This window comes from Octopus bimaculoides, chromosome 7, assembly GCF_046866305.1.
Source record: "Octopus bimaculoides isolate indiv1 chromosome 7, ASM4686630v1, whole genome shotgun sequence".
NCBI lineage: Eukaryota > Metazoa > Mollusca > Cephalopoda > Octopoda > Octopodidae > Octopus > Octopus bimaculoides.
In genome coordinates, this window is record NC_142934.1 from 32,956,974 (window position 1) to 32,984,727 (window position 27,754).

At 37.7% G+C, this 27,754-nt stretch overlaps 2 protein-coding genes and 1 long non-coding RNA gene across 4 annotated transcripts in view; 1 reads left to right on the forward strand and 2 right to left on the reverse strand.

Annotated features, from left to right (window-relative positions):
• Nucleotides 1–2,012, reverse strand: part of LOC106867052 (nuclear protein localization protein 4 homolog) — a 63,355-nt gene extending 61,343 nt beyond the window's left edge. The window contains exon 1 of one of the 2 annotated variants that reach the window (XM_089355121.1): nucleotides 1,994–2,012. Coding sequence is in view for 1 of the 2 variants with exons in the window: in XM_089355120.1 (XP_089211246.1) it covers nucleotides 1,699–1,713 (15 nt within the window). In the remaining variant the exon portion in view is untranslated. Of the gene's footprint in view, nucleotides 1–1,698; nucleotides 1,742–1,993 lie in introns of those variants that run through there. The other variant, XM_089355120.1, reaches the window with a different exon arrangement.
• Nucleotides 1,950–2,523, forward strand: LOC149134645 (uncharacterized). The gene is made up of 2 exons (XR_016242597.1): nucleotides 1,950–2,077; nucleotides 2,430–2,523. It is a non-coding gene; the product is annotated as an uncharacterized LOC149134645 (long non-coding RNA).
• Nucleotides 2,524–25,180: 22,657 nt separating this feature from the next.
• LOC106879343 (uncharacterized) lies at nucleotides 25,181–25,564 on the reverse strand. Its single transcript, XM_014928854.2, has one exon. It carries the CDS (start codon nucleotides 25,562–25,564, stop codon nucleotides 25,181–25,183), a length of 384 nt encoding a protein of 127 aa, XP_014784340.2.
• Nucleotides 25,565–27,754: the final 2,190 nt, after the last annotated feature.

Sequence of the window (27,754 nt, forward strand, 5' to 3'; positions counted from 1 at the left end):
CCAGGTCAACATTGATAGAGCAAATCAAATGTATTATTACAGGTAACCATCAGGTCTTTTCCAATGTACAAGAAAGCCAGGATCACGTTAAACGAATCCGTTTTTATGACAGGCTAAATAAGTGTAGTTTGTGGGTAATTTGGCAGCTATTTCTAGCAAGTCATGGAATAACGAAGAATTAACATTAGGAGGCTTAGAACAAAACACCAGACTAGTTATTGTTGTTGTTGTTTAGACTTAAGTCAGCGCTGATTGAGCACACCTATGATTAAAGACATTCCTCTCATAACTATCAAAGCTTTTTATGTATCAAGAACTACAGTCTTCAACGTAACCTACTATTTTCTAGGGCGGCAGGGTGTGATTTGAGGGAATTAAGGGTGATTTTCTAGGAAGTCGATCGACTACGTAGAGGCCCTGTCGTTGTCTGGACTGGTGAACAGCGTTATAGTGGCTATAAACACAAAAGCTCAGAGAAACGTTGATGTTTGCGTCAAGAAGCTAGTAAACAGCGTTGCATTAGAAGTGAATACATGCTGATATATATAGTTCATGGTTAGAAGAGAAAGCAGATTGGTATTTATGGAAGTATTGTAGGCTTGGTGGCAGAAACACAAACTAATAGACGAAGTTGCTTCTTTAATGACAGAATTAAGTGGGGCTCCCCTTGTTAGGTTTCTTGTTTAGGGTGACCATTTGTTTTGCTCCATATCGGCCCTGATCAAAACTATTTGCCGCTGTAACCGCCTTGTCTTTTGGTGGTGGGGGTATGTCTAAGACGACATCATCCAATGCGTCATTTCTTAAATGAAGACACTATTAGTATGATGCGATTTGAGGAATATCTGGCTACTTCTTCTAGCAGATTAAACAACCACCAACGTTGAACAGAGAAATTTTGTACGTTAGTTTAGATTTCAAAAACCGGATTGGGTCAAATAATTTTCATTATTGTTATTTAAACAAATCTCCAATTATAGACAACTGCTCACTTACTACAAGACCCAAAGTTTGTAGTTGATAAAACTAAAACGACTCCCAATACTTTACATTCCATTTTTTTCATGTAGTAATAGGCTAGAATGATCATCATTTTTAGTTTTAAGTCCATGCTGTCTGTGATTGTTGAACAGTCTGTATACAACAGTCCATCTCCCACAAATACTGGAATTGTCTACCTCCATAGACAAAAGAGAATCATTCGCAGGTAGGCAACAACGTTAGATTAAACAGAATTCATTTTAGTGTTTTGTTTGATAGCAACATCTCTAACAGGGGACGATAAAATAAAGATCTGTGGTATCCTATTTCAATTAGCTTTCAACTATGGCCTTGTGGCCAGACTACACAATGTATAGTTAAGACTGTGTTTATTGGAGACAGGCTCAAAAAACCTTCATAAGTATATATGGTCCTGTTTTGTAAATTTTTTAGACATTTTAAAATATACAATTAAGGAATAAAATAAATCTTGTCGAGTGTTGTCGGGAGACAACAACCAGCCGCTATCAATCACAACAAACAGTGACTCGACGAAATCTCAACTTCATATTTAATAAAAATAACCAACAAGAGAAACAAACAAATACATATAACCGTATAATAATATACAGGGGAAAAACTTTTTAAATATTTCCTTTAAGAAAATCGAGCAAAATTTACGAATTTATTATGTTAAAAAAAAAACCCTTAACTCACCAAATCCGTCGGCATTTTCCCCGAGTAATGCTCTCTACAGTTCATTGTTCACGTCTCGTCACGGCGAGATTTATTACCACATAACAGAAATTTCTTTTATTATTACTCCCTTTTTAAAAATTTCTTTTTAAAATCAAAAATTTGCTTTCAATCTTAAAACTAGTTCGTGTTTATAAAAGTAATACCGTGAACGTGAAAAAAAAAAAAGACTCCCATTCATCTCTTAGCAACAGCATAACGTAAATATAATGGTTGTTAGAAAAGTTGGTAAATTTAGTAAAAGACATTCGCCTACCAAATATCATCAAATGTTGACTTTGAAATGTAGTTGATTTACGGCCAATTAGCAATTAGATTTGTTGTGTTATTTATTTCCTTGGTGTGTATATATTTATTGCATTCTAAGGGTACTGTTAGAAACAATATTAGCATGTTTATCTTGTTCACTATACTTCATCGTTGTTAATTAATTTTTGTAATTGTTATTTAGCCTCTTGGTTAATCCCATTAAACAGATCAAAGGTATTCCAGATGCAACCACCAGTCATTAAGGGAGTCAAATTGCTAGAATCATTAGAGCGTCAAACAAAATGATTTCGCATTTTGAGTTCAAGTTTAGCTTTCATTCTTCTGGGATCGGTAAAATTAAAGAAGTAGACCTGGGCATTGGATCAGCGGAATTATTAAAGTTAAACAATATATTGTTAGGTGACATTTGTTATTTGTTCCAGTTTTTAACATTATGAGCTGAATGCAGCGAACTTGTCTTCGCAGCCAAGACGAGAAGATGTCGTGTAAATAAAGAAAAAAAAAGAAAGAAAGAAATTTCAAAAGGAAGGTAACGGAAAACAATTATTCATTCATTTTATGATCAAAAAGTGAAAACGGAGATAACACTTTTTGGCTATCTCAGAAATAACCTGTCAAACTTGGATATCACTTTTATCTTTTGTTTCAAGCAATGGACCGCGGCCATGCTGGGGCAACGCCTTGAAGGTTTTAGTCGAACAAATCAATCACCGTTACTTATTTCTTTAAAGCTTGGTACTTATTTTATCTAATCTATTAGATTACCAGACTGTTAGATTACGGAGACATAAACAAGCCGACACCGGTTATCAAGCGGTGATGGAGGACAAACACACACATACATACGATAAGTTTCATTCAGTTTCCATTTACCAAATCCATTCACACGGCTTTCGTCGGTATGGGACTATAGTAGGAAACACTTGCTGAAGGTGCCACTCAGTGGGACTGAACCCAGAACCCTGTGGTTAGGAAGCAAACTTCGTCCCACACATCCATACCTGCACCATAAAAAGTAAAATTGTTGCATTCTTGTTTTTAGCAACGAAAATTATAATTTTTCCAAAAACAAAACAAAAAAAGAAAAGAAAATTTAAATCCACAACTTTTCAAATTTTTTATTCCACACCTCTCCACCCCCAAATTTTTGTCGTTGAATTATTTGATTTTGTTTTCTAATTCCTAGCCGGAGATAAACCTCTGTACTTAACCTTTGTTGACTTGGAGAAAGCCTTTGGTAGTGTCCCCCGATCCCTTATCGGGGGTGGGGGAAGCGAAAGTCTTTCCCTGTTGTTTTTAGCCCCAGGAAGACATTCATATCTCTCCATCTCTTTATATACATATCTATATGCTTATTGAATTTTGAAAACGTGGTTTCTTGCATATTCGGAATCTCCGTTATCTAAAAACATGGGGGAAAAAAATTCGAAAAAAGTTCAAAATTTTAAATGGAATGGGTGGGATAGTTTTTCTTTTTTTGCATATTCGTAATCTCCGCCATCAAAAACGGGCATAACTACAGATTTCTGCCCCACCCCACCGACTTTATGTGATTATAACTTTCAGAAAAATGGAGATTTTGTAATGAAATTTTCTACGAATATATGTTACATCATGTAGATTCGGAATATACAAAATTTTAGGAGGGGGTCGGGTGGGGAATTTCGGAAAATTCACCGGAGTCCACTTTAATTCGTTTTAACTTTAAAGAAAATGGATATTTTTAAATGAAATTCTCTACAAATATACCTCGGACTATGTAGATTTCGAGAACATAGGAATTTGGGGGGTTATTTTTGAGAACTGCTTCCCACTCGAGTGTGTTTCCTTCATATTTGTTTCATTTTCTGTTTTGTGCATCCGTAGATTTCTACTGAAGCAACAACAGGCAATGAAGGCAAATGAAGCCCTCACCAGAAGACTCATTATGCTAAAAATAACAGCTAAAGGTCTGGTACACATAAATGTGTTATTAAGACAACTTATCTGTTGCATACGATTTTTTTTTTTTTTTCACTTTAAGTAAATTCCCAGGTAAACGTTTCTGATAGAAAGGCAGAAGACACCAGAAGCAAAAGTAAGGAATATACACGCACAGTTAAATATAGAAGTGTAAAGTGTAATTTGTTACATAATCGCTATAATAAATATGATATTGAATGGAATAATTCACCGTTTGAACGTTTTAATTACATGTGTGGTAGAAATCTACGGATGTACAAACGTACACCATGGAGAAAATGAAACAAATATGAACTTGTTCAGAAACACCCCTGAGTGGGGAACGGTTCGCAAAAATAACCCCCAATTATTTTCCCCCAAAATTCCTATATCCTCGGAATCTACGTAGTCCGAGGTATATTTGTAGAGAATTTCATTAAAAAATATCCATTTTCTTAAAAGTTAAGACGAATTGAAGTGAATTCCGGTGAATTTTCCGAAATTTCCCACCCAACCCCCTCCTAAAACACTTTCCCCAAAAATTTTGTATATTCGGAATCTTCATGATATAACATATATTCGTAGAAAATATCATTAAAAAATATCCATTTTTCTGAAACTTATGATGATCCAAAGTCGGGGCGGGGGCAGAAATCTGTACTTATGCCCTAAAACGTAGGGATCCGAAAAACTTTTCTCAACAAAAGGCATTTTTCAAGGAGAGGTGCGAAACTACATTAGCCCCCGATTCTTATATACACACACACACAAACACATAGATACAAACATACGTATCTCATTATCATCATTTAACATCCGCCTTGCATGCTGGCTTGGGTTCGACGGTTTGACAGACGCTGACCAGGTAGATTACACCAGGCTACTGAGTCTGTTTTGGCATGGTTTTATGGCTGGATGCCCTTCCTAACACCAACCATATACAGATATATATATATATATATATATATATATATATATATATATATATATATATATATATATATATATATATATACACACACACATATATATACATACATATACTCTTTACTCTTTACTTGTTTCAGTTATTTGACTGCGGCCATGCTGGGGCACCGCCTTTAGTCGAGCAAATCGACCCCAGGACTTTTTCTTTGTAAGCCTAGTACTTATTCTATCGGTCTCTTTTTGCCGAACCTCTAAGTTACGGGGATGTAAACACACCAGCATCGGTTGTCAAGTGAAGTTGGGGGGACAAACACAGACACACAAACATATACACACACACACATACATACATACATATATATATATATATATATATATATATATATATATATATATATATATATATATATATATATATATATATATAATTATAATGATAATAAAGGAGTTACGACGCAAAAACGTATATATTCAAATGAACATATTTATCTTCTTCAATATATATTTCAGTATAAAGAATTCATTAAGAGACTTAATAAATCAAAATTTCTTTACACATCTTATGTGGATGTATGTGTATGTGTTTATGGCTTGTGAATTTTGCTTCTTTGTGTATGCATGTGAGCGTGTACGTGTGTGCGTGTGTGTACGGGCGCACACGTGGATGCATGCATGTAGGTAATAGCGTTCTTTTTGCTAAAATTTTAAAAAATTTTGTTCGGTTTTTGTAATTGTGAAATTTTTTCGCTATGAACGGTTTGTATTTTGAAACCGAATGTAGTTTTTCTGATGTTATATTTATTCCTGAAGATGTGTAAAGAAATTTTGATTTATTAAGTCCCTTAATGAATTCTTTATACTGAAATATATATTGAAGAAGATAAATATGTTCATTTGAATATATACGTTTTTGCGTCGTAACTCCTTTATTATTATTAATATAACCAAAAGGATCGATTCTTGAAGAGTCTGCATACCTTCACTGTCGTTTTTTTTCTGCTATTTTGGTGATGATTTTTTGAGTTAGCTTACCAATTATTTTTGTTGGTAGTTAATTTATAATATATTGATATTGAACTTTTACTGTTTTTCTTGGACAAACAGCTATTTAATCATTACCTGTGGAGTTATTTAACATAGACGCTTCATTGAAAGATATACCTATTCCACCTAATAATGTATATATTAAAGAACTTATCCGGAAGACACATTCATTTATTAACAGAATTCGTTGGAAGGCGTTTTTCTTTGACAAGTAAGAACAAATAACTGATTTACCTGAGAATGAACTGAAGTTTAAGAAATTGTTTCGTTCCAGAAACAACCCACCTTATAAATTATAGGTTAGATAAGTTTGAAGAAGATATTTGGTCGATTGTTAAGAACATTAAGTTTCGTAAATCGCCATACAAGAACCAGCATTTGAGATATCTTAATACTGTTACCAAACAAGTGAAAAGTGATAAAGGAATTTTCGTTAAATCTGACAAGACTAGAAATATTTATAAACTGAATAAGGAGCATTACATGAATTTACTTAGGAAGGAGATTGAAAAAAATTATAAAATTACAAATGGATGGACGCTCAGAAAGACCAATTTGGATGTTAAGAAACTAATGGAGAAATATAATATTGCGGACAGAACTGAACCTATAGTGCCGAAGGAACCGCGGTTTCTTCTTAAAGACCATAAAATTAATTTTTGGACTCAACCATCTTTGAGGCTTATTTGCCCGGCTAAATCCGACATTGGGATTATTAGTAAAAGTATTTTGGATAGGTATATTCTTATAATTGATGGATTACTTTTGAATTTATGGTCTAGTACTGATCAGATTATTGAGTGGTTTCGTTCTATTGAGAACAAAAGTAATGCTAAATTTATACAGTTTGATATTTCTAATTTTTATGCTTCTATTAACCCTAGCGTACTTAATAAGGCTCTTTGGTTCTTTCATAACAAGGCAGGGCTTACTAGGGATGAAATAGAAGTAGTGTTAGCTGCTCGGAAGTCCTTTATTTCTTTTAATGATAAGATTTGGATTCGTAAAGATACTCCTAATGCTTTCGATGTTCCTATGGGAAGTTCTGACTCAGCTCAAATAGCGGATGTTGTGGGTTCCTATATTTTGTGTGAATTGGCTGATCAATTCCCTATGGTTAGGGGCGGTTTATATAGGGACGATTGTCTTATTTATATTAGGAATTATTCTACCCAATGTTTGCAGAGACTTAAAGGTAGGTTATCTAGATTTTTTAATAGGATGGGAATGAGTGTCACTTACGATGATGATGTTTCGCTAGCTAATTATTTAGATGTGACACTTGATATAAAAAACGATACGTATAGACCGTACCATAAACCGTCTACTAATTTGAAATATATAAGTAGATGGATTAACCACCCTAGAAGTATTATTGATAATTTAGTTAGAAATATTTCGATTAGGCTTTCTAAGTTATCAGCTAATCGTGTTGTTTCCGATAATGAAGCTCTAAATAGGGCTGGTTTTAAAGATAAGGTTTATTATGTTGAACCTGAATCTGGTGAGGTTAGAGTAGATAGGGATGTTAGGAATAATAAGGTTAGGTTGGTTAGGAATAATAATTAAAAAAATTATGATCATAGATATACTCGTAATAATGTCATGCGTAATTCTAAATGTTTTAGGTATTTTGCAAAAGGCTTTAATAATATTAATAATGGTTATCTTTGGTTTATTTTACCATTTGGTAAAAATGTTAAGTCGAATTTGGTAGCTCAGTTTAGGGAGGAAATTAGTAAGCATTTCCCTTCAAATTCGCGTTACGGTAAAATTATTAATACGCATAGTGTTAGGTTTGGTTTTTCCAATACTAAGAACCTAGAGCAGCTTATTGCAGCACATAATTCTAAAGTTCTTAAGACAGGCACTTAGGTAATAATATTATAGGTTCTACGATTGAGGTAACTGAGATTAATCCCAGGAGGTTAAGGTTTGAGGGTCCGAACGTGAGATTAAGGAATATAGTGTATCAGTGTAAGGTTAAGAGCGATACAGATGTTAGCGTTTATGTGGGTTGTTCTTCGGATAAGATTTGTAGGAGAATTTCTTGTCACTTTAATACGTTTAGAGATAGGAGTAAAAAAGCTAGTACTAGTCTTAGTAGGTTTATTTGGGGGTTAAAAGAACAAAATAAGAACTTTTCGTTAGAATGGTCTATTATTGGGAGGATTTCCCTTACGATAAGGGTAGGAGGTATTGCAACTTGTGCAATCTTGAGTAGTTTTTTATTCCATTTTCAAAGCATAAACTAATTAATAAACTAACATATAATGGGTTCAGATGTGTTCACGTTCGCAAACATACTTATTTTTGGTTTAGTTAATTTCATTGTTTATTTTCTCCTATAGCTGAATTTTGTTATGATCGGGTATTAGGGTCTGGGTTTTAGTATTTTTAGTTCTGCTATTGCTCTATTTACTTATTCGTACATCCGTTCATATACATGTGCAAGTGTATATACGTATGCATGGGTATACGTGGAAAAATGTGTGTATATATGTGTATGTATGTGTGTATATATGTATATGGGTATGTGTATGTATATGTATGTGTGTATGTATGTATATGTATATATATTTATATGTATATATATATATATATGTATGTGTGTATATATGTGTGTGTGTAATGTTTTGTATGTGTGTATATATGTATGTGTATGTATATATATGTATATGTATGTGTGTATGTATGTATATGTATATATATTTGTGTGTATATGTATATATATATGTATATATATGTGTGTATATATATGTATGTATATGTATATATGTATGTATGTGTGTGTGTGATGTTTTGTATGTGTGTATATATGTGTATATATATATATATATATCATCATCGTTTAATGTCCGCTTTCCATGCTAGCATGGGTTGGACGATTTGACTGAGGACTGGTGAAACTGGATGGTTACACCAGCCTCCAATCTGATTTGGCAGAGTTTCTACAGCTGGATGCCCTTCCTAACGCCAACCACTCAGAGAGTGTAGTGGGTGCTTTTACGTGTCACTCGCACGAAGGCAAGTCAGGCGGTACTGGCAACGGCCATGCTCAAAATGGTGTATTTTATATGCCACCCGCACAGGAGCCAGTCCAGGGGCACTGGCAACGATCTCGCTCGGTATATATGTATATGTATGTATATATGTGTATATGTATGTATATGTGTGTGTATATGTGTATGTATATGTACATGTATATATATGTATATATGTGTGTATGGTGTTTTGTATGTGTATATGTATTTTTTTATGTATATGTATATATAATTTTATAACATATTTTTAAATGATTTTTATATATGTATATATATATATATGTATGTGGATGTATGTGTGTGTGTGTATATGTGTGTGTGTGTGTGTTTATGGCTTGTGAATTTTGCTTGTTTGTGTATGCATGCATATGCATGTGAGCGTGCACGTGTGCGCGCGAATGAACGTGTGTGCGTGTGTGTACGGGCACACACGCGGATGCATGCATGTAGGTAATAGCATTCTTTTTGCTAAAATTTTGAAAAATTTTGTTCGGTTTTTGTAATTGTGAAATTTTTTTCGCTATGAACGGTTTGTATTTTGAAACCGAATGTAGTTTTTCTGATGTTATATTTATTCCTGAAGATGTGTAAAGAAATTTTGATTTATTAAGTCTCTTAATGAATTCTTTATACTGAAATATATATTGAAGAAGATAAATATGTCATTTGAATATATACGTTTTTGCGTCGTAACCCCTTTATTATTATTAATATAACCAAAAGGATCGATTCTTGAAGAGTCTGCATACCTTCACTGTCGTTTTTTTTTCTGCTATTTTGGTGATGATTTTTTGAGTTAGCTTACCAGTTATTTTTGTTGGTAGTTAATTTATAATATATTGATTATATATATATATATACATACATATATACGACGGGCTTCTTTCAGTTTCCGCCTACCAAATCCACTCACAATGCTTTGGTCGGCCCGAGACTATAGTAGAAGACACTTGCCCAAGGTGCCATGCAGTGGGACTGAACCCGGAACCATGTGGTTGGTAGCAAGTTACTTACTACACAGCCACTCTTGCGCCTATATATATATATATATATATATATATATATATATATATATATTTATATATATATATATATATATCAATAGCCGCTGGTCCACCAGGAATCACTGCTGTGATGCTTAAGATATCTGTCGAAGTGGGTTATGGTCTAGTCACCTGTATTGTAAATCAGGTGGTCCATGAGGGAGTCATACACAATGTCTGGTGTAACAGCACCATAGTCAACTGCTACAAAAGTAAAGGTGATACCTTAGATATCAAATTGTTGGATCTGGTGATGAAAGTTACAGAGAGAATCATAGCCCAACTAATTAGGGAGAGAGTTTGCCTAGATGAGATGCAGTTTGGTTTTGTGCCAGGGAGAAGCACCACTGATGCTATATTTCTGGTTAGACAGCTACAGGAGAAATACCTAGCTAAAGATAAACCTCTGTACTTAGCCTTTGTTGACTTGGAGAAAGCCTTTGACAGGGTCCCCTGATCCCTTATCTGATGGTCAATGCAGAAACTAGGGATAGATGAGTGGTTTGTGAGAGTTGTACAAGCCATGTACAGGGATGCTACAAGAAAGGTGAAGGTTGGCAATGAGTACACTGAAGAATTCAGGGTACAAGTAGGGGTTCACCAAAGATCGGTGCTCAACCTCCTCTTGTTCATCTCAGTCCTCCAGGCAATAATGGAGGAATTTAAGACATGCTGCCCCTGGGAGCTCCGCTATGCTGATTACCTTGCTCTTATAGCTGAATCACTACCAGAACTAGAGAAGTTCCAGGTATGGAAGCAAAGTCTAGAATTGAAGGGTTTAGAGTTAACCTAGCAAAAGCCAAAGTCTTAGTAAGTAGGAAGGCAGACAAATCACAAATTCCTTCAGGTAGATGGCCCTACTGAACCTGTTGAAAAGGCGTTGGTAGAAACTCCATAAAATGCACCCAGTGTAAGCTTTGGACACATAAAAGGTGCAGCAATATCAGAGAAAGGTTAACAGGGAAACTACCTTTTGTATGTGGAAGGTGCACTGCTACAGTAAATGCTGAAAATGAGCAAAAAATAGACTCCATCAACTGCCAATGGGGCAAGCTAGAGGTAGTAGATAGCTTCAGTTATCTAGGTGACCAAGTTAGTAGGGAAGTGGGTGCTCTGAGAGCGTAGCTGTGAGAATAAGATTAGGCTGGGCAAAGTTCAGAGAGCTCCTACCTCTGCTGGCAACAAAGGGCCTCTCTCTCAGAGTTAAAGGCAGATTGTACGATGCCTGTGTATACACTGCAGTGAGACATGGGCTGTGACAGCTGAGGACATGCATAGGCTTGAAAGAAGTGAAGCCAATATGCTTTGCTGGATGTGCAATGTCAGTGTGCATGTTTGACAGTGTAAGCATCTTGACAGAAAAGTTAAGCATAAGAGGTATCAGATGTGGTGTGCAAGAGAGACGACTGTGCTGGTATGGTTGTGTGATGCGTATGGACAAGGACAGATGTGTAAAGAAGTGCCGATCTCTAACTGTGGAGGGAACATGTGGTAGAGGTAGACCCAGGAAGACATGGCATGAAGTGGTGATGCATGATCTTGAAAATTTGAGCCTCGCCGAGACAATGATTAGTGACCGAGACCTTTGGCGATATGCTGTGCTTGAGAAGACCTGTCAAGCCAAGTGAAATCATAGTCATGGCTGATGTTGGTGTCACATAACTGGCACCCATGCCGGCGGCATATAAAGAGCACCGTTGGAACATTGGGCCTCACAGAGGCAAAGTGGCTGAGTTCCTTTCAAGCATTGGACCTCATTGAGACACAAGCTTGGGCCTCATGGAGGCAAAGTGACTGTGTTCATTTTAAGCGTTGGGCCTCACAGTGGCAAAGTGGCTGAGTTCCTTTGAGTGTTAGGCCTCAGAGAGGCAATGACAGACCTTTGACATTATGTCATGCTTGAGAAGACCCATCAAGCCAAGCAAAATCGCAGCTGTGGCAGATACCGGTGTCATGCAAATGGCACCTGTGCCAGTGGCACGTAAATACACTCATTACATTCTTGGAGTGGTTGGCGATAGGAAGGGCATCCAGCCATAGAAAACCATGCCAAAGACTGGAGTCTGGTGCAGCCTTCCAGCTTACCAGCCCTGGTCAAACCATCCAACCTATGCCAGCACAGACAACAGATGTTAAATGATGATGTTGATGATATATATATATGAAAATAATTGCAGTAAAGTCCATTCGAATGGACAGTCATGATGAAGTGGCTACGAACATTACTTGTTAGTACAACTACTGCGTTGATCTCTTAGAGAGGTTTTAGAACTAGCATCTTTGCTTGTTGCAAATCAGCAACTGTATGTTGCTTGAAATTATATATATTGCAAGCAAAAGTGAGCTACTGCCATCTCTAGCAGACTCTGATTTTTTACGTTGTAATTTGCTGTTACCAAAGTTATGCGAGTTTGTTCCATGTGTTTTTGTCTGGTATTGTGATATTTTTGTGTATTTTGCTTTGAACTGAACTGTTGTCCTTCGTGGAACAGTAATTTTCACCCGACAGGACAAAAAATTCTGTTTTAAAATTATTGTGGAAAAAAAAAATTTATAATTGCTGAACTGTTTTTCTTTACCTGTTGCTGGGTAGTGAATTTATTTGGTCATTTTTGTCATTTTTGGCAATTAAAAAAAAAGTATATGATGGAATTTAATATTGCATCAAAAAAAGATTTTCCTGCAATGGGAAAAGGTAATACCAGAGAAAATGAAATGAAAACACAGGAAAAGGAAAGACCCAATTTTTCAGCTGCAGTGAGCGGCAATGTAACGGAAATGGAGGTGAAGATGGAACAACTATTTAAGTGTTGTAACTTAATTAGAAAAAGAGGTAGCGATACCAAACTACTGCCTCCTCCAGAGAGAGTGCAAGCGATAAATGTGCCAACGGTGGTGGAAAATTATGGACGTGAAGAATGACATTGTTGAAAGGTGTATGGCTCCAAAATGGGACCGAGTAACCTATGTTAGCCATGAAACGAGAAGCACAACGGTGGAAGTGCAGTTCAAAACGGCTAACGTAGTGAAGGAGGTCTCCATGAAGACCTTAAGAAACGACGAGATAATTCTGCTACCCACATACTTTGGTGACAGAATAGCGAAAATTACAGTAGATGAGATCCCAGCTGGTTATGAGGTTATTTGGAGGAGGCAGTGACGATTTTGCAATTGAAAAAGCGTGAAGCTGTCAACTGGAAAGGCCAGACCCTAGAAATGGTCATTCAAGCGTCGAATGAAACGCTAGAAAATTTGCCCAATAGGGTGCTAACCATGAGAGTAGCCATTGAGGGACATAGGCCTCATTGCTTCAAAGATGGAGAAAAGGGCCACGTCCGCTCAAAGTGCACGAAAAAGAAAGACAACGAATCCCCTCCCCAAAAAGCTGTGAAGGTGGTAAAAGGAAGAGAAGAAAAGCTGGAAAATGCAACAGAAACGAAAGAGAGAGCAATGGCAGAGGAAAAGACAGATAAGAGTGATGAAATGGAATATACAACAGTAACACACAAAAGAAAAAGTACAAGTCCCAAACTCCCCTCCCCAAACAAAAAAATCGCTCAAACACACAACAGACACACAAAGCAAAATTCTCCAGACCAACCCCATGGTGAAACCTTTTACCAAATCCCTCCCCAAAACACAAGAAAGAATTGTTTCCTACATGGAAAAAAATAAGCCATTGTCTAAAATCATAAGAGTGCACCACAAGGCTTGAGTTTTCAAAATAACGAAAGATATGCCCCCGAATTTAGATTCGCAAAAATGCACATGGGCCTATTTTTGAAGCTGAAGGGAAGGTATCCAGAGGATATCAGAGACGTCAGCTCCAAAATGGAAGGCAAAAAATTAATAACAAGCCCAGCTGCTAAACCATTAAAAGGAAAGAATGGGGAGGCAGCCGAATTTGTGCAGTCCCTCCCTAAACTCAAACTGTAAGTTACTACTTTTTTTCCTTTTTTCACTATGGCAATTAAGTTAGGGAGTATAAATGTACGTGGGCTGGGGTCGAAATGGAAACAAGCTTGTCTCCTGAACGACCTCAGGTCGTGAGATATTGATGTATGCATTGCAACTGAGTCCAAGATGATTGGACCACAAGCACTCTCACCTCTTCTCAATGGCTATGAGAAATTTATTTCTCCTCGCCGATGAGGAGGGGGTGTGGTGGTCCTACTCAGGAAGAACTTGGACTTACAGGTAAGTACAGTCTTTCTGGACCCAGAAGGTAGGCTGGTCATCCTAGATGTGACTCACGAGAGTAAACAGTCCTTCAGGTTGGTAGCTGTCTATGCTCCAAAGAAGTGTAGGCAATCTGGTTTCTATTGACTCCTAGAGCACTTTCTAGTGATGTCAAAAGCGGTAGTTCTGTTTGGAGACTTTAACACTATCCTCGATGTACGGGTGGATAGTGTTGGCTTGATCGATAGGAGGGGAAATCCTGGCCTCAAGGGTCTACTAGAGAGCTATAATCTAGTAGACCATTACAGACTGGATGAGCCGAGCATTCCACAGTGGATGTGGAGTAATAACAACTGCTCACCCAGATCTTATATAGACAGGGTATTTGTTAGAGAAAGAGATAGGAATACTTTTAGTTGTCCACAATTTTGTATTGTACCTTACACGGATCACAAATTTGTAATGTGTGAGGTGCATACAGATAAATATCATAGTCAGGGACCTGGATACTGAAAGATAAACAAGTCTACTTTGGCTTGTGAAGCCTTCCGTGCCCGGATTAAGGAATTAGTACAGAGGGTACTATGTGGTGCCATCATTAATAATAGGTGGTGGCACGCCCTCAAGGGAGCCATTCATTTAGAGTCTATTAGATTTAGCAATCAGCTAAGTTTAGATAGATCTAAAATAGAAAGGGAACTAGTTAAGGATTTAGACAAGGCTATAGAACCTGGCTCTGCAGATGGAGTGCTGGTGGCAAGAATGGTCTTGTACTGTCACCTCAAAGCTAAACACGAAGTCTGCAGAGTTAGAGCTAAGCTATGTGCTGTGGGCCAAGAAGGTATTAACGTTGCCAGATGGGCCCATCGTGTGGAGTGTCAGAGGGGCAAAAAAGCCTCTTATAAAGTCTTTAACTGATGAACAAGGGCGTAAGATCTATGAACAGGAAAAGATGCAAAAGGCCTTTCACCAGCATTTCGCCCGGTTGTTTGGGAAGAGCGAGGCGCTCGAGTGTGGGGAGTCCCTAAAGGGCTTCCTCACTGGTGGGCCGCAACTCTTGGCACGTGAGGCAGAATGCTTTCAAGGACTGATTACACCTGCAGAGGTCAAAGAAGTTTTGACCAAGTGCGCTACGGACAAGTCGCTGGGGCTGGATGTTCTGCCCTATGAGTTTTATTGTAGCATGCCGGACTTGTTCAGGGACCTGCTGGCAGGCGTCTACACAAACTGGCAACAGAAGTAGAGTTAAAGATTTTGGCCAAGGTGTTAGCAAAAAGGTTGATGCGTTTCATGGAGAAGCCTGTAGGGAAGGCGCAGACATGTGTCATTCCAGGCAGGTCGATCCAGGACAATCTTCACCTTATACACTACACCTTTGACAGGTTGGGTAAATTAATCAGCAAAGTAAAGTGTTTGATAGGGTAGACCACCAGTACCTGGGGCGGTCCTCGAAGCGGATGGGCTGGGCCCAGACTTCTGTAGGTGGATCTTCGCAATGTATTGCGGCATCAAATCCACAGTTCAGATAAACAGCTACCTGTCGGAGCCGTTTTCGATCCAGCACTCAGTTTATCAAGGGTGTCCCCTGTCTCCGCTTCTGTATGAGTTGGCTCTTGAGTTGGAGAATTTGGGGCGCACCCCCAATGAAATTGGATGTAGTAAGTCAGTCTCTGCTTATGTGGATGACATCACCATCATTGTGTCCAATGAGGCTCAGCTACCTTGTGTAGAGGACACTATCAAAGGATACAAGGCAGTGGCAGGGACAAAAGTTAACAAGAACAAGTCCATCGGCTTGCACCTCGGCACCTGGAGGAGCAAGACAAATCTCAAATCCCTTCAGTAGATGGCCCTGCTTGATCTGTAGAAAAGGCGTGGGTAGAAATTGCATAAGATGTACTCGGTGTAAGCTATGGACACATAAGAGGTGTAGCAATATCAAAGGAAGGCTAACTGAGAAGATAGTTTTTGTGCGTGGCAAATGCTCAGGGGTAAGAAACACTGAAAATGTACACAAAACAGCTTCTGTTACATGCCAGGGGGAAAAAGTACAAGTTTTACCTAGGTGACCAAGTCAATAGCAGGAGTGTGTGCTCTGAGAGTGTAGCTGCTTGAATAAGAATAGCCTGGGCAAAGTTCAGAGAGCTCCTACCTCTGCTGGTGACAAAGGGCCTCTCGCTCAGAAGAAAAGGTAGACTGTATGACACATATGTGCGAACAGCCATGCTACATGGCAGTGAAACATGGGCCATGACTGCTGAGAATATGCATAAGCTTGCAAGGAATGAAGCCAGTATGCTCCGATGGATGTGTAATGTCAGTGTGCTTGCACGACAGAGTGTAAGCGCCCTGAGAGAAAAATTGGACATAAGGAGCATCAGATGTGGTATGCAAGAGAGACAACTGCACTGGTATGGTCATGTGTTACATATGGATGAGGACACCTGTGTAAAAAAAGTGTCACACCCTAGCAGTAGAGGAAACCTGTGGAAGAGGTATACCCAGGAGACCTGGGATGAGGTGGTGAAGACATTTGGAGATATGCTGCGCTTGAGAAGACCCAGCTAGCCAAGTGGGACCATAACTGTGGCATATGCCAGTGCAGCATAACCAGCCCATTTAAGAGTACCTTTCAATCATTGGCCAATAAACTGTGCTTGCGAAGACCTGTTCAGTCATGTGAAGTCATTCTCGTGGTCAGTGCCAGTACCGCCTGACTGCCACCCATGCCAGTGGCACATTAAAAGTACCATTCAAGTGTGGATCATTGCCAGTACCACCTGACTGCCACCCATGCCAGTGGCACGTAAAAAGCACCATTCAAGCATGGCCATTGCCAGTTCTGCCTGACTGGCTCCTGTGCCAGTGGCATATAAAAAGAACCATTCATGCCTGGAACCATTCAAACATGGTCGTTGTCAGTACCACCTGACTGGCCTTTGTGTGGTGTCACATAGAAAGTATGGACTATACTCTTGGAGTGGTTGGCATTAGGAAGGGCATCCAGCTGTAGAGACCTTGCTAGATCAGATTGGAGCCCAGTACAGCCTTCTGGTTTGCCAGTCCTCAGTCAAACCATCCAACCCATGCCAACATGGAAAGCAGACGTTAAACAATGATGAGGATGATGATGATGATGTGTGTGTGTGAGTACAACAGGCTTCTTTCAGTTTCTGTCTACCAAATCCACTCACAAAGCTTTGGTCAGCCCAAGGCTAGTAGATAACATTTGCCCAAGGTTCCATGCAGTGGGACTGAAACCAGAATCATGTGGTTAGGAAGCTAGCTTCTTACCATACAGCCACGCCTGCACCTGGAAAGAACTCTAGATAATTGCAGCTTAACAGAAATAATTGGATAAAGTACTTAGTGGAACATCAGGGAGGGAGATGTTGTAAGAATGAAAATGAACCTGGTGTAGGGAATGTCTGAGGTACCAGACATTTATGAAATAACTAGCAGAGGCATACAGCATTGCTTGGGAATGAAATTGTTCGTTATATAAAAGCAAAATATGTTGTATAGAAATTTGTTATTGTAAATTCAATTTATTCTTCAAGTGGGATACAATTTATTCTTTAATTGGGAAGTCGATTCTGAATTCATAATACAAAATAATAATAATAATAATAATAATAATAATAATAATAATAATAATAATAATAATAATAAGATCATGAAGAAAAAAAATGCTTTCTAATTGATGTATCAATACCAGCAGATGACAACGTTTCTCTAAAAGAAATGGAAAAACTTTCAAAATACAAAGACCTGGAAATAGAGATAACTCGAATGTGGAATCTAAAAACAGAAACAATTCCTATCATAGTAGGTGCCTTAGGTATAATAAAAAAATATTCAGACAAATACATAACAAAAACACCAGGACTTACAAATATATATAACATACAGAAAATTGCACTACTGGGTACTGCACACATTCTACGCAAAACACTTTCAATACAGTAAACATAAGAGCACCACAGCAAACCACAGCACATACCCAAGGCGCACAGAGCTGCGCTCGTTAGTGAAGTGAAAGCACGTTATAAAAATAAAACTACTGAACAATAATAATAATAATAATAATAATAAAAAGTGAAAATGCAAAATTTACCACTTTTATGAAAGGAGATAAATTCTACCACATTTGTTGAAGGAAATTACATAAGAGCTTCTGTGTAAACATTCTTTGTTTTCTGGTTTGGAGCATAGACAAATAAGTCTTGCGAACTACCAACCCAGAAGCAACCAACATAAAGTTGACCATGAGAAAAGCAAGGGCTCAGTTAAGTGCAAGCCAGTAGATTTCAAAATCTGACCTTGAGCTTTATTAATAGAATTTGCAAAGCAAAGTTGCACTTGGAATTGTGTTTGTTTGAACTCAAATGACATGTCTGTTGGTTTAATTGGAATTCTTGGAATGAAAACCTGTTCCTCAGAGGCACATCCAGTGATGATAGTAGCATCTATCAACCTTGTCCCATTGCATAATTTAGGAGGATTTAAGTTTCTTAGAAGCATTATTAGGATTCCTACCTTCAGGAAAAGTTTATGTGGAGGAGTTCCAGGTGGCTCAGGAGAATTAAAGAACTCTGTTGGGTAATGGACAGCTTGATTATCAAGGATTAAATCACTCGATTTGTTCTTGTAGCGAACTCTAGTGAACATCCTCTCTATTATGTATAAGTACAAGCCTTTTCCAAAACATTTAGCCACTTGCTGACACACCCATCATTCCACAAACACTGCCACCCCCACCCCCACTCACCAAAACACCAAGTACACAAACGCATTCTTCACCTTACAGAACATGATCTGGCAGATTGGTTCATTGGCCGAAGAAATTGTCTCAGACTATTTACATTTCCTAACTTTGCATCGCCAGTGACTTTTCTGGAGAATAGACTTATGCTGCTATAGACACCACATTCATATTTTCTCTCTTTCTGTATCATTGTACATATATGCTTTGTTCTATTTGATGGACACCTTTCTTTGCTGAATGTTTTTCCTTGTTGTTCCTCTATTGATTTTTAAATGTGTTGTTCATATTTTTTTTATTGCTCAATGTACATACATACACACATGCTGTCTGCCTCATGCTATCCACTCCGACCCATTTCTAGGTTTATTCCAGCAGAATTTTTTTCTCAAGCCTTTTCTCATCTGGCAAAAAGCTCCTTACATGTTTTTGTCATGCATTTCTTCTCTGGTTTGTAGGACGCACAAACCACCTCTTATAAACGCATTTTTTCTTTGCATCATAGAGTGTTCCGTGCATTTTCTTCCTTTGGTGCCTGACCAACACCAAGTCTCTTGCATGTTAGAACTTCGTTCTTTTGCTGTCATCTTTATGGCTTGACTCACTTCACTAGTCACTGTCGCTTTTCTATCACCTACAGCCTTTGCCTCTGCAAACGACTCACTGTTTTGCAGGCAAATTCTTGGCACTGCTCATTCTCACAGCAGCCAATATTCTCTCATTTACCTTGATTTTTCACATTCCCGTGATTTCCACTTAGCTGGACATAGGTCCATCACATGTGCACATCAAGATTTGCTGGCTACGCAACCTTTTCACCTCTTTGCTACAGAAATATCTTCCTTTATCGTCTATTTTGTCTCTCACAAAATGGCGGGGGGAGGGGGGCGTCTGTAGCACACTCTAGTGAACTTCCTCTCTCTATTATATATAAGTACGTATGAAAGTAGCAGGTAACAGCTAACCTTTGGGTGCTATTTTGGACCCCGTTGTGTCTACCATCCCGATTAGTTGGTATTGGTGCAATTTGTCTCTTACTCTATTGTGCGCCAATATGCAACCCAACCAATCGCAACCTTCAAATAAGTCACGTGAGACAGTCTGTTCCAAACAAGCATTTGAGCCTACCATCAGCTATAAAAGCTCACCTCTCCTAGTCTCAACTGTCAGTTGGTTCCCGACCTTCTAAGATCTAACCACTGACCACACTACAGCAACCTCCATCTTCGTCACCGCACTGAACTCTCTCACCAACGTCATCAACATCTACACAACACCAACACACTGCACTGGTTCTAACATATTGCTGTTCGTGAGCTTTCCTCACCAGGGTTAACAGCTTACAACCCATGCAGATGCATAAAGATATATGAATAAATGTACATCAACCATTTCCATTCAGCTTGTGTGTATATACGTGTGACCACAATAAATGTATTTAATGTTATCACCTTGTTCCATGTATTTCTTTACTGGGTTCCTACCACAATAACATTACAGCCTTCTGAACGGAGTTACATTAGATGGAACAACAACCTAACCATCTATAATGGTGACCCAAAGTGGAGCAGACCACCACTCCATCTAAATACTCCTTAATGACTGTTGGAATCTTATTTGTTAATTCATGATTAATCCTTGCTGTCTCATTCTTTGGAGTAAGAATTGCCTTTTCACACAACCATTTATGTGAATTATAATTATTATGTAAGTCTGGAAATACCCTGTTCTTCAATTCAGCTGGGGAAGTCACCATGATAGCAATATGAGCCAAACTGATATCATCATTCCCATCAAATGGTACTTTCCCATTTCCTAATTGGAGGAGCCAGGTTGAAAACTGTTTTGCACATTGGTCCCCATTTAATAAAGCTTGCACGTTAGTATTGAAGGATAATTTCTGTACTTTATTCTATAGGTGTGAAGACTTAATGCATGCTTTTATTTCATCAGGTCTTGTTCATCTCAGAATAACTGGTAATGTCTGTCTGAAGTCTCCTGATAAAACTAATGTAACTCCTCCCATAGATTTATTGTTGACGCTGAGGTCCTGTAAGGTCCCATTACACCTCTATGTAACATGATGCATTCATCCCAAATGATAAGGTGGCATTGGCACAACACTTCTACTGAACCTGAACAAAATAAACTGTCATTTGTGACCAGGTTTAGCGGTAATTTAAAAGCAAAATGAGTTATTCGTCCTCCTAGGAGAATGGTGGCAGCAAAGCGAGACAATGCTACAGCAACTGCAATTCTTTTTTGTAGCCTTACCTTGGAGAGAAGCAATGTTGTTACAAATGTTTTACCTGTGCCACCAGGAGCATTAAGAAAGAAAATTACTCTGCTTTTTTCTGGTGATTGTGAAATCCACATGCACACACACACACACACATACAGATGAAATGGACATGTGTGTGTGTATGAGAGAGCGAGAGAGAGAGAGAGAGAGAGAGAGAGTGAAGGGGTGTTATGTATACGTATATACATAAATAAGCATACATCTTTTTTGTATATATGTGTGCGTGTGTGTGAGTGAGTTCCACTTAGACATCACTCTCTCTCTCTCTCTCTCACACACACACATACACACACACATACATACAAAAAAGATGTATGCATATGTATTTATGTATGTACGTATACATGACAACACACCCCTTCACTCTCTCTCTCACACACACACACATAAATGTATGCAAACGTACATAGAGCTGAACACATCGCACAAAAAGTAAATATATAAAATTTTTTTACAGAAATTGATGAAGTGTGCAAGTTCAAGTGAAAGAATGCCCATAGTTTTTGGATGCCCCATGTTGAATTGCAAAATTTTAATGTGATATTTGTGTAATAGCAAAATCAAACCTGGAGTGTGTGTGTGTGTGAGAGAGAGAGAGAGAGAGAGAGAGAGAGAGAGAAAGAGAGAGAGAGAGAGAGAGAGAGAGAGAGAGAACATTGCAAATAATGAATGAGATAAACATGAAATGAAAAGATTGTATAAATAAAAGCATACTAAAAACTATTTTGTGCCGAATATTTTAATTTGTGAATTTAATAAATATTTCTTTCAGTAATTTATCATAGTTGTTTACAAACAATGAATTAAAATTTAAAATGAAAGATTAAAATAGAGAGTGAGAGACTGCCATTTTTACATCAATACTGGAAGTTGACATTGAGAAACATATTTAAAGAAGTGAATCATAAATATAAAGCAATGTTATTTAATTCAAATAAAAAAATAAACTATCAAGTATCCAAAGTCAAATTCTTAATGATAGAGTGTTTAGGTTTATTAAATCAATGGAAAATGATGGAAGAGATGTAGAGGGAGGAAGGTGCATGAGGGGGAATGAGGGAAGGTTGAATTTTGGTGAGAAGGACAGGGGAAGAGTTTGGAAGGAGCATATGGAGGGAATTATGAATGAGGAGAATGAATGGAATCAGAGGGTGGACGTTGCTGTAGTAAAGGGGCCAGTGGAGAGGGTTAGTTGGCAAGAAGTAGTGGAGGTAATGAAGGAAATGAAAACAGGAAAGGCAGCTGGTCCATCAGAAATAAATGTGGAAATGATAACTGCAAGAGATAGGGATTGTTGTGATGATGGAGCTCTGCCTGGGCGTGCCGGTGGAGGAGGAGATTGGGAGGTTTGGCTTAAGGGAGAACACCCAAAACCAGGCAAGATGGTGTGAGGGCAATTGCTATGGCATTGAGGTAGATCTGGCCACCCCTGTTAACGGGTACAAAACCCGGATTCAAAATGATGATGATGATGATGACACACTAGCAATGCATCCTGGCATTTCCTGGGTGTTATGACCTACAGCTGCATTGTATTATTTGTTCTTTTTTTATGGACAGAATCAGCACAGCTGATATATAGTGCACTGGATTACTGGCATAATGGAAGTTATTGTTTGTTTAATAGTGAAGTGGGGAGGGTACAATTTGTTTGGTTTTGCATGAAAGTGCTTTCTGTTCTTAAGAGGGATCACAAATTCTGTATTGTTTCATCATGTAAAAGGGTTTTGTTCAGAAATCACATTTTTCAAAATTTTATTTTCCCCCCATCCCCACCACAATTTCTTAATTTGTAACTTTTTTATAAATTTTTTTTTTATCCAATTAGAAAAATACAGAGATTACGAATCTGGGAAATATATATTTAAAAAAAATCTAATCTTAAAGTAACATTCAATGTCCCTTCCCCCACCTCACCACCCATCCCCTACCCACTTTCAAAAAGCTAAAAATACCCTGTTTCACTTTCGTCTCATGTTTCATGCATGCGTAGAATTGTACTGAAATAGCAGACATAAAAAATATTAGAGCACCACCAGAAAACCCCACATGCTAGAAACAACAGGTAAATAACATTATTTCTGAAGAAACTTCCCCGCTTTCAAAAAAGCTAAAAGTGAAACATTGGGAGTTTGTAGGTTTTTGAAAGTGGTGAGGTGATGGGTGGATGTTTAGGAAGGAGATTTTGGTATTTCTTTAAGAAAAAAGAAAGAAGAAAATTCTTAAAGATTTGTACTCTCTGTTTTTTCTCTGTGGATTGCTAAGAAAAAAATTCGGTAAAAGTAAAAAATGAAGAAATTTGAGTGAGGAGGAGGATTTTGAGCTGTAATTTTGCATGTGCACATAGCAAGAAATAACATAATTCATATAGAAATTTTACCTAATGTGTGTGTGTGTGTGTGTGTGTGTGTGTGTGTGTGTGCATGTGACAAAAGAAGTTCTTTCATTTGAAGCAGGAAATTTGTCAACTCGATCATATGGGATCATATGATTGTTTGTTAACTTCCATAAAAATTTTCTATTTCTTTATGCTTTGAAGAGAGCAGAAATTGAAAGAGAGGAGAAAGTGAAAAGGTGACTTTTGCTTTGAAGTGAGAGCAGAAAGTGAAAGATGTATGTACGTGTATATAACATGGACATGTATGCATGTGTGTGAGAGAGAGAGAGAGTGAAGATGTGTGTTGTCATGTATGTTTTTTTTGCATGTATATTTAAGACTTTCTCAACATCAGCAAAGGCATGTTGCAGCACGTCAGATGGCGTCTTAATACAGAAGGGACATGACACTTTCCAAAGATCACCAAATGCATGCTGCAACACATCAAATACAGTCTCAAGAGAAAAGGGAGAGGAGACTTTCTCAACATCAGCAAAAGCATGCTGCAGCACATCTGATGGAGTCTCAAGAGAAAAGAGAGAGAGAGAGGAGACTTTCTCAAGATTACCAAAGGCATTCTGCAGCACATCAGATGGAGTCTCAAGAGAGAAGAGAGATGAGATTTTCCCAAGATCAGCAAAGGCATGCTGCAGCACTTAATGCTGAGTCATTAAAATAATGTTTAGCATGCCAGATTACACAGATTACCACATACAAATGTTCTTCACAACACCTCAAGCTGCTTTCAGATATAATGTATCCCATTCTTATAAAAATGATAATTCTGTCAAAATTGGTGTGCTAAACTCAAATTATCATTTATGCAAAGCTTTAACATTTATTCCACAAATGTTTTGTCATCAATGCTGCACTTTCCTGTATCACCTGTTTCAACATGAACGCAATATATATATATACAAACTATGCCATTTTCATCCCAAGCAACGCTGGGTATCTCTGCTAGTGTGTGTATATATATATATATATATATATATATATACTCAGAACCATGTTAATAGCTTAGGAATGAAATTTAGGATATCTTGGTTTTCTGTGAATTGATTTTGATAAAACTTTTCCCAGCTGGTTTGCACACTGTGGCAACACCGTTGTTATGTTTTCATTATTCTGTGTAATGTCCTTTCTTTTTTATTTCAGACTCTTCAGTTTTGGGGTAAGCCACACTAATAGCTTTTGAATGAAAATAGCACATCTAGACATTTTTTTTCAGAAAATGAAAGGTAATGATACATATTAAGCATACATTGAGTATATATTTAACAGAAAACCATAATAATATATTTATTGACATAATGAATTATTTAGCCACATGAGTGCCATTTTGACATATAACTTCAAAAACCCTATTAGTCATCGAATCTGTCAATTTCTTAATAGTAGCAAGCTGGACTTCCTCTGCTGCAGCTTTGATGGATGCCCATAAGACATCTTTTAATGTAAACTGGTGTCCTTCAGCAGAAACATCTTGTTTAATGATGGATCAAAGATTTTTGATAGGGTTGAGATCTGGAGATGCTGGCAGCCACACCATCAACCTTTCACCTTGTATGCTGTAAGACCTAGTAATCTTTGGGTGGTCCCAGCAGAGTGGGCAGGAGCATTGTCATGCATGAATATGAGATTCCTCAGAAGTGACAGCAGCATGTTATCTAGCCAGAGATCCAAGACCTCCTTCAGGAGATTGTAGTAGGCTACTGCCATCACATTAACTCCTTCAGGCATCCTGACTGAGCCAACAAGTCTGTCCCCTATGATACCAGTCCACAACATGACTCCTCCACCCTGTTGTTGACATCGTAAACGTTGGTGATGCTCATCTCCAAAATAGACCCAACCATTTGCCCGACCATCAGGTCCATCAAGGGTCACCCTGGTTCCGTCAGTGAACAGAACATAACTCATGTCTGACGTCATGTACTTTTGGGCCCATTGAAGCCTCAAACTCCTATGACGGGGCGTTAAGAGGTGGTTTCAATGGTTCTCGCACAGAAGCCATGATCCCAAGGATGCAATTTCTGGTGGTTTTTGATACATGAGGAAGTCTGGAGGCAGTAAAAATGACTTTACATGTTTGTCCAGGTTTCCCATGTAACTTGTGGCCATTATTTGTTAAATCCCTAGCTGTCACTGTCTTGGAGGTCCCACAGTTGGATCGTTTTTTCCTTGGCAAAGAGTCCTTCAGGAATCGTTTAACCATGTCCACATATATGTGTGTGTATATTTATGTGTTTGTGTCTGTGTTTGCTCCCCACCATATTAACATATGTGTTTGTGTATATGTGTGTGTGATGGCCACTATTTTTATAAACAAGCTACTTTCACATCCACTCATGCTCTGACAAAAATAGTGAAGCCTGTGCATCACTGTGAATCATAGGAATGAAGTATGTGAAGAGTTGCTTCCCTTACTGAAATTATTAAAATAAAAGAAATTAAGCATAATTACTCCACAGAGGTCACATAGGTATATACATACATATGCACATATGTGTTATTTCATGTGAGATACACAAGGATTACACAATCAAACTAGGGCTTCATTCAGTCAACCTTTCATTTCAGTGTGTGGGAAAAGAGAGCATTGGAAGGATAAACTAGTTTTGGTCATTAGTCATTGTCTGTTATGCATCAGGTGGATCTTTGAAATTTCCTATACTGAATTAGATGTGTTGGCTCACTGAAATGCATTCACACTCTCTATTTAAAATTGCAGTAGGGTGACTGATAATATGAAATGGTTTTTTTTTTTTTTTTTTTTCAATAAGAAAAGTTGTGGCACTTTGTCATGTTTTTGAAAGTCTGTGCCTTATTTGACACTACCTATTAGAATTTTTTCCCTCTTGATTTGAAACTGTTGTGATGTTTTGAATTGAAAGTTGTTGGGACTGAGTGACATGACATCGTGTCCCCAGGTGTCTACAAGATGTCTTCACTCAGATTCATTTAAAGAAGAATTTTTCTTTTGTTCTCATCTTGAAACAATTATCAAGGCCTCAGATATTTGGGAACAGATTCCATCTCTAATGGAATCAGAAAATTATGGGATAATGTCTGTTGGGCATTGTGCAGATGAAGCACATGCTATGCCAGAACAAATCTTGAATTTGTAAGTTTATGTATATATTTGAAGAAATGGGCTTTCACCAATGAGAAATGAACTCATTGTGTGATCCAACTTCAGACACTGACCTCAAAAACTCTCCTACCTCAACTAAGTAAGATTTTACACCAATTCAAATTGTGGATTTTGTCAAAAGGAGTGTTTTCAACTCATGACTTTTCGAGCAGTTGTCATACATAGATACAGGTCATGATTTGCTTCTCTTCCATCCAAATGGTTGATGATTTTTAAGAGAAATGTAACTAAGTATTTAAGCTTAGAGATGAGTTTAAATTATTTCTGTGAATAAAATAGGATGGAATTTTTTGCTCAGCTTAATGATGTGAAATAGCTCATGTTCCTTGCCTATCTGGTTGATATTTTTGAATAAACTGAATCTTCAGCAACTAAGAATGAATCCAGATATCACAAAAGTCACTGACTCCTTGAAATATTTCTGAAGCACATTGGAAAATTGGAAGTGAAAGATCAATGTAAAGCATGCTGCAATGTGTGAAAAACTGTCGTCCTATTTTTGTTGCTGGTGGTAAACAAGAGTTTTGAGAATTTGCAGAAGATGAAATTTTGCAACAGTTGTCATCATACAAAAATTCAGTTGATATTTTCTCGCATTCAATGTTGAGGAGTTGTATTTAGAGCAAAATCCATTTAAGTTGTCAGTTGAAAACAATTTTCAGATGATTTTTCAAGATGACTTTCTGAAGCTGAAAAATGATGTGGGAGTAAGAGAAATGTTCAATGAGAACTTTAAAGAATTTTGGTTCTTGATGTGTGATTTCTACCAAAATATAGAACACTGAACTATGCATGTATTGCTTCCTTTTGTGTTGACATATCTTAGTCAAGTTTTTCAACCGTGTTGCAAATGAAAACAAAACAATGAAGAACATTGAAATTTAAAAGGACTGCACTCTTCCAAGAATTGGCAAAGTAAAATCCATTTCTCATTGACTGCCATTGTTATCAGTATAAAAGGAATTCCA

Bases quoted from the DNA above. Each gene is read 5' to 3' on its own strand.
- LOC106879343 (XM_014928854.2), bottom strand. From the start codon at position 25,564: ATGACGTCAGACATGAGTTATGTTCTGTTCACTGACGGAACCAGGGTG.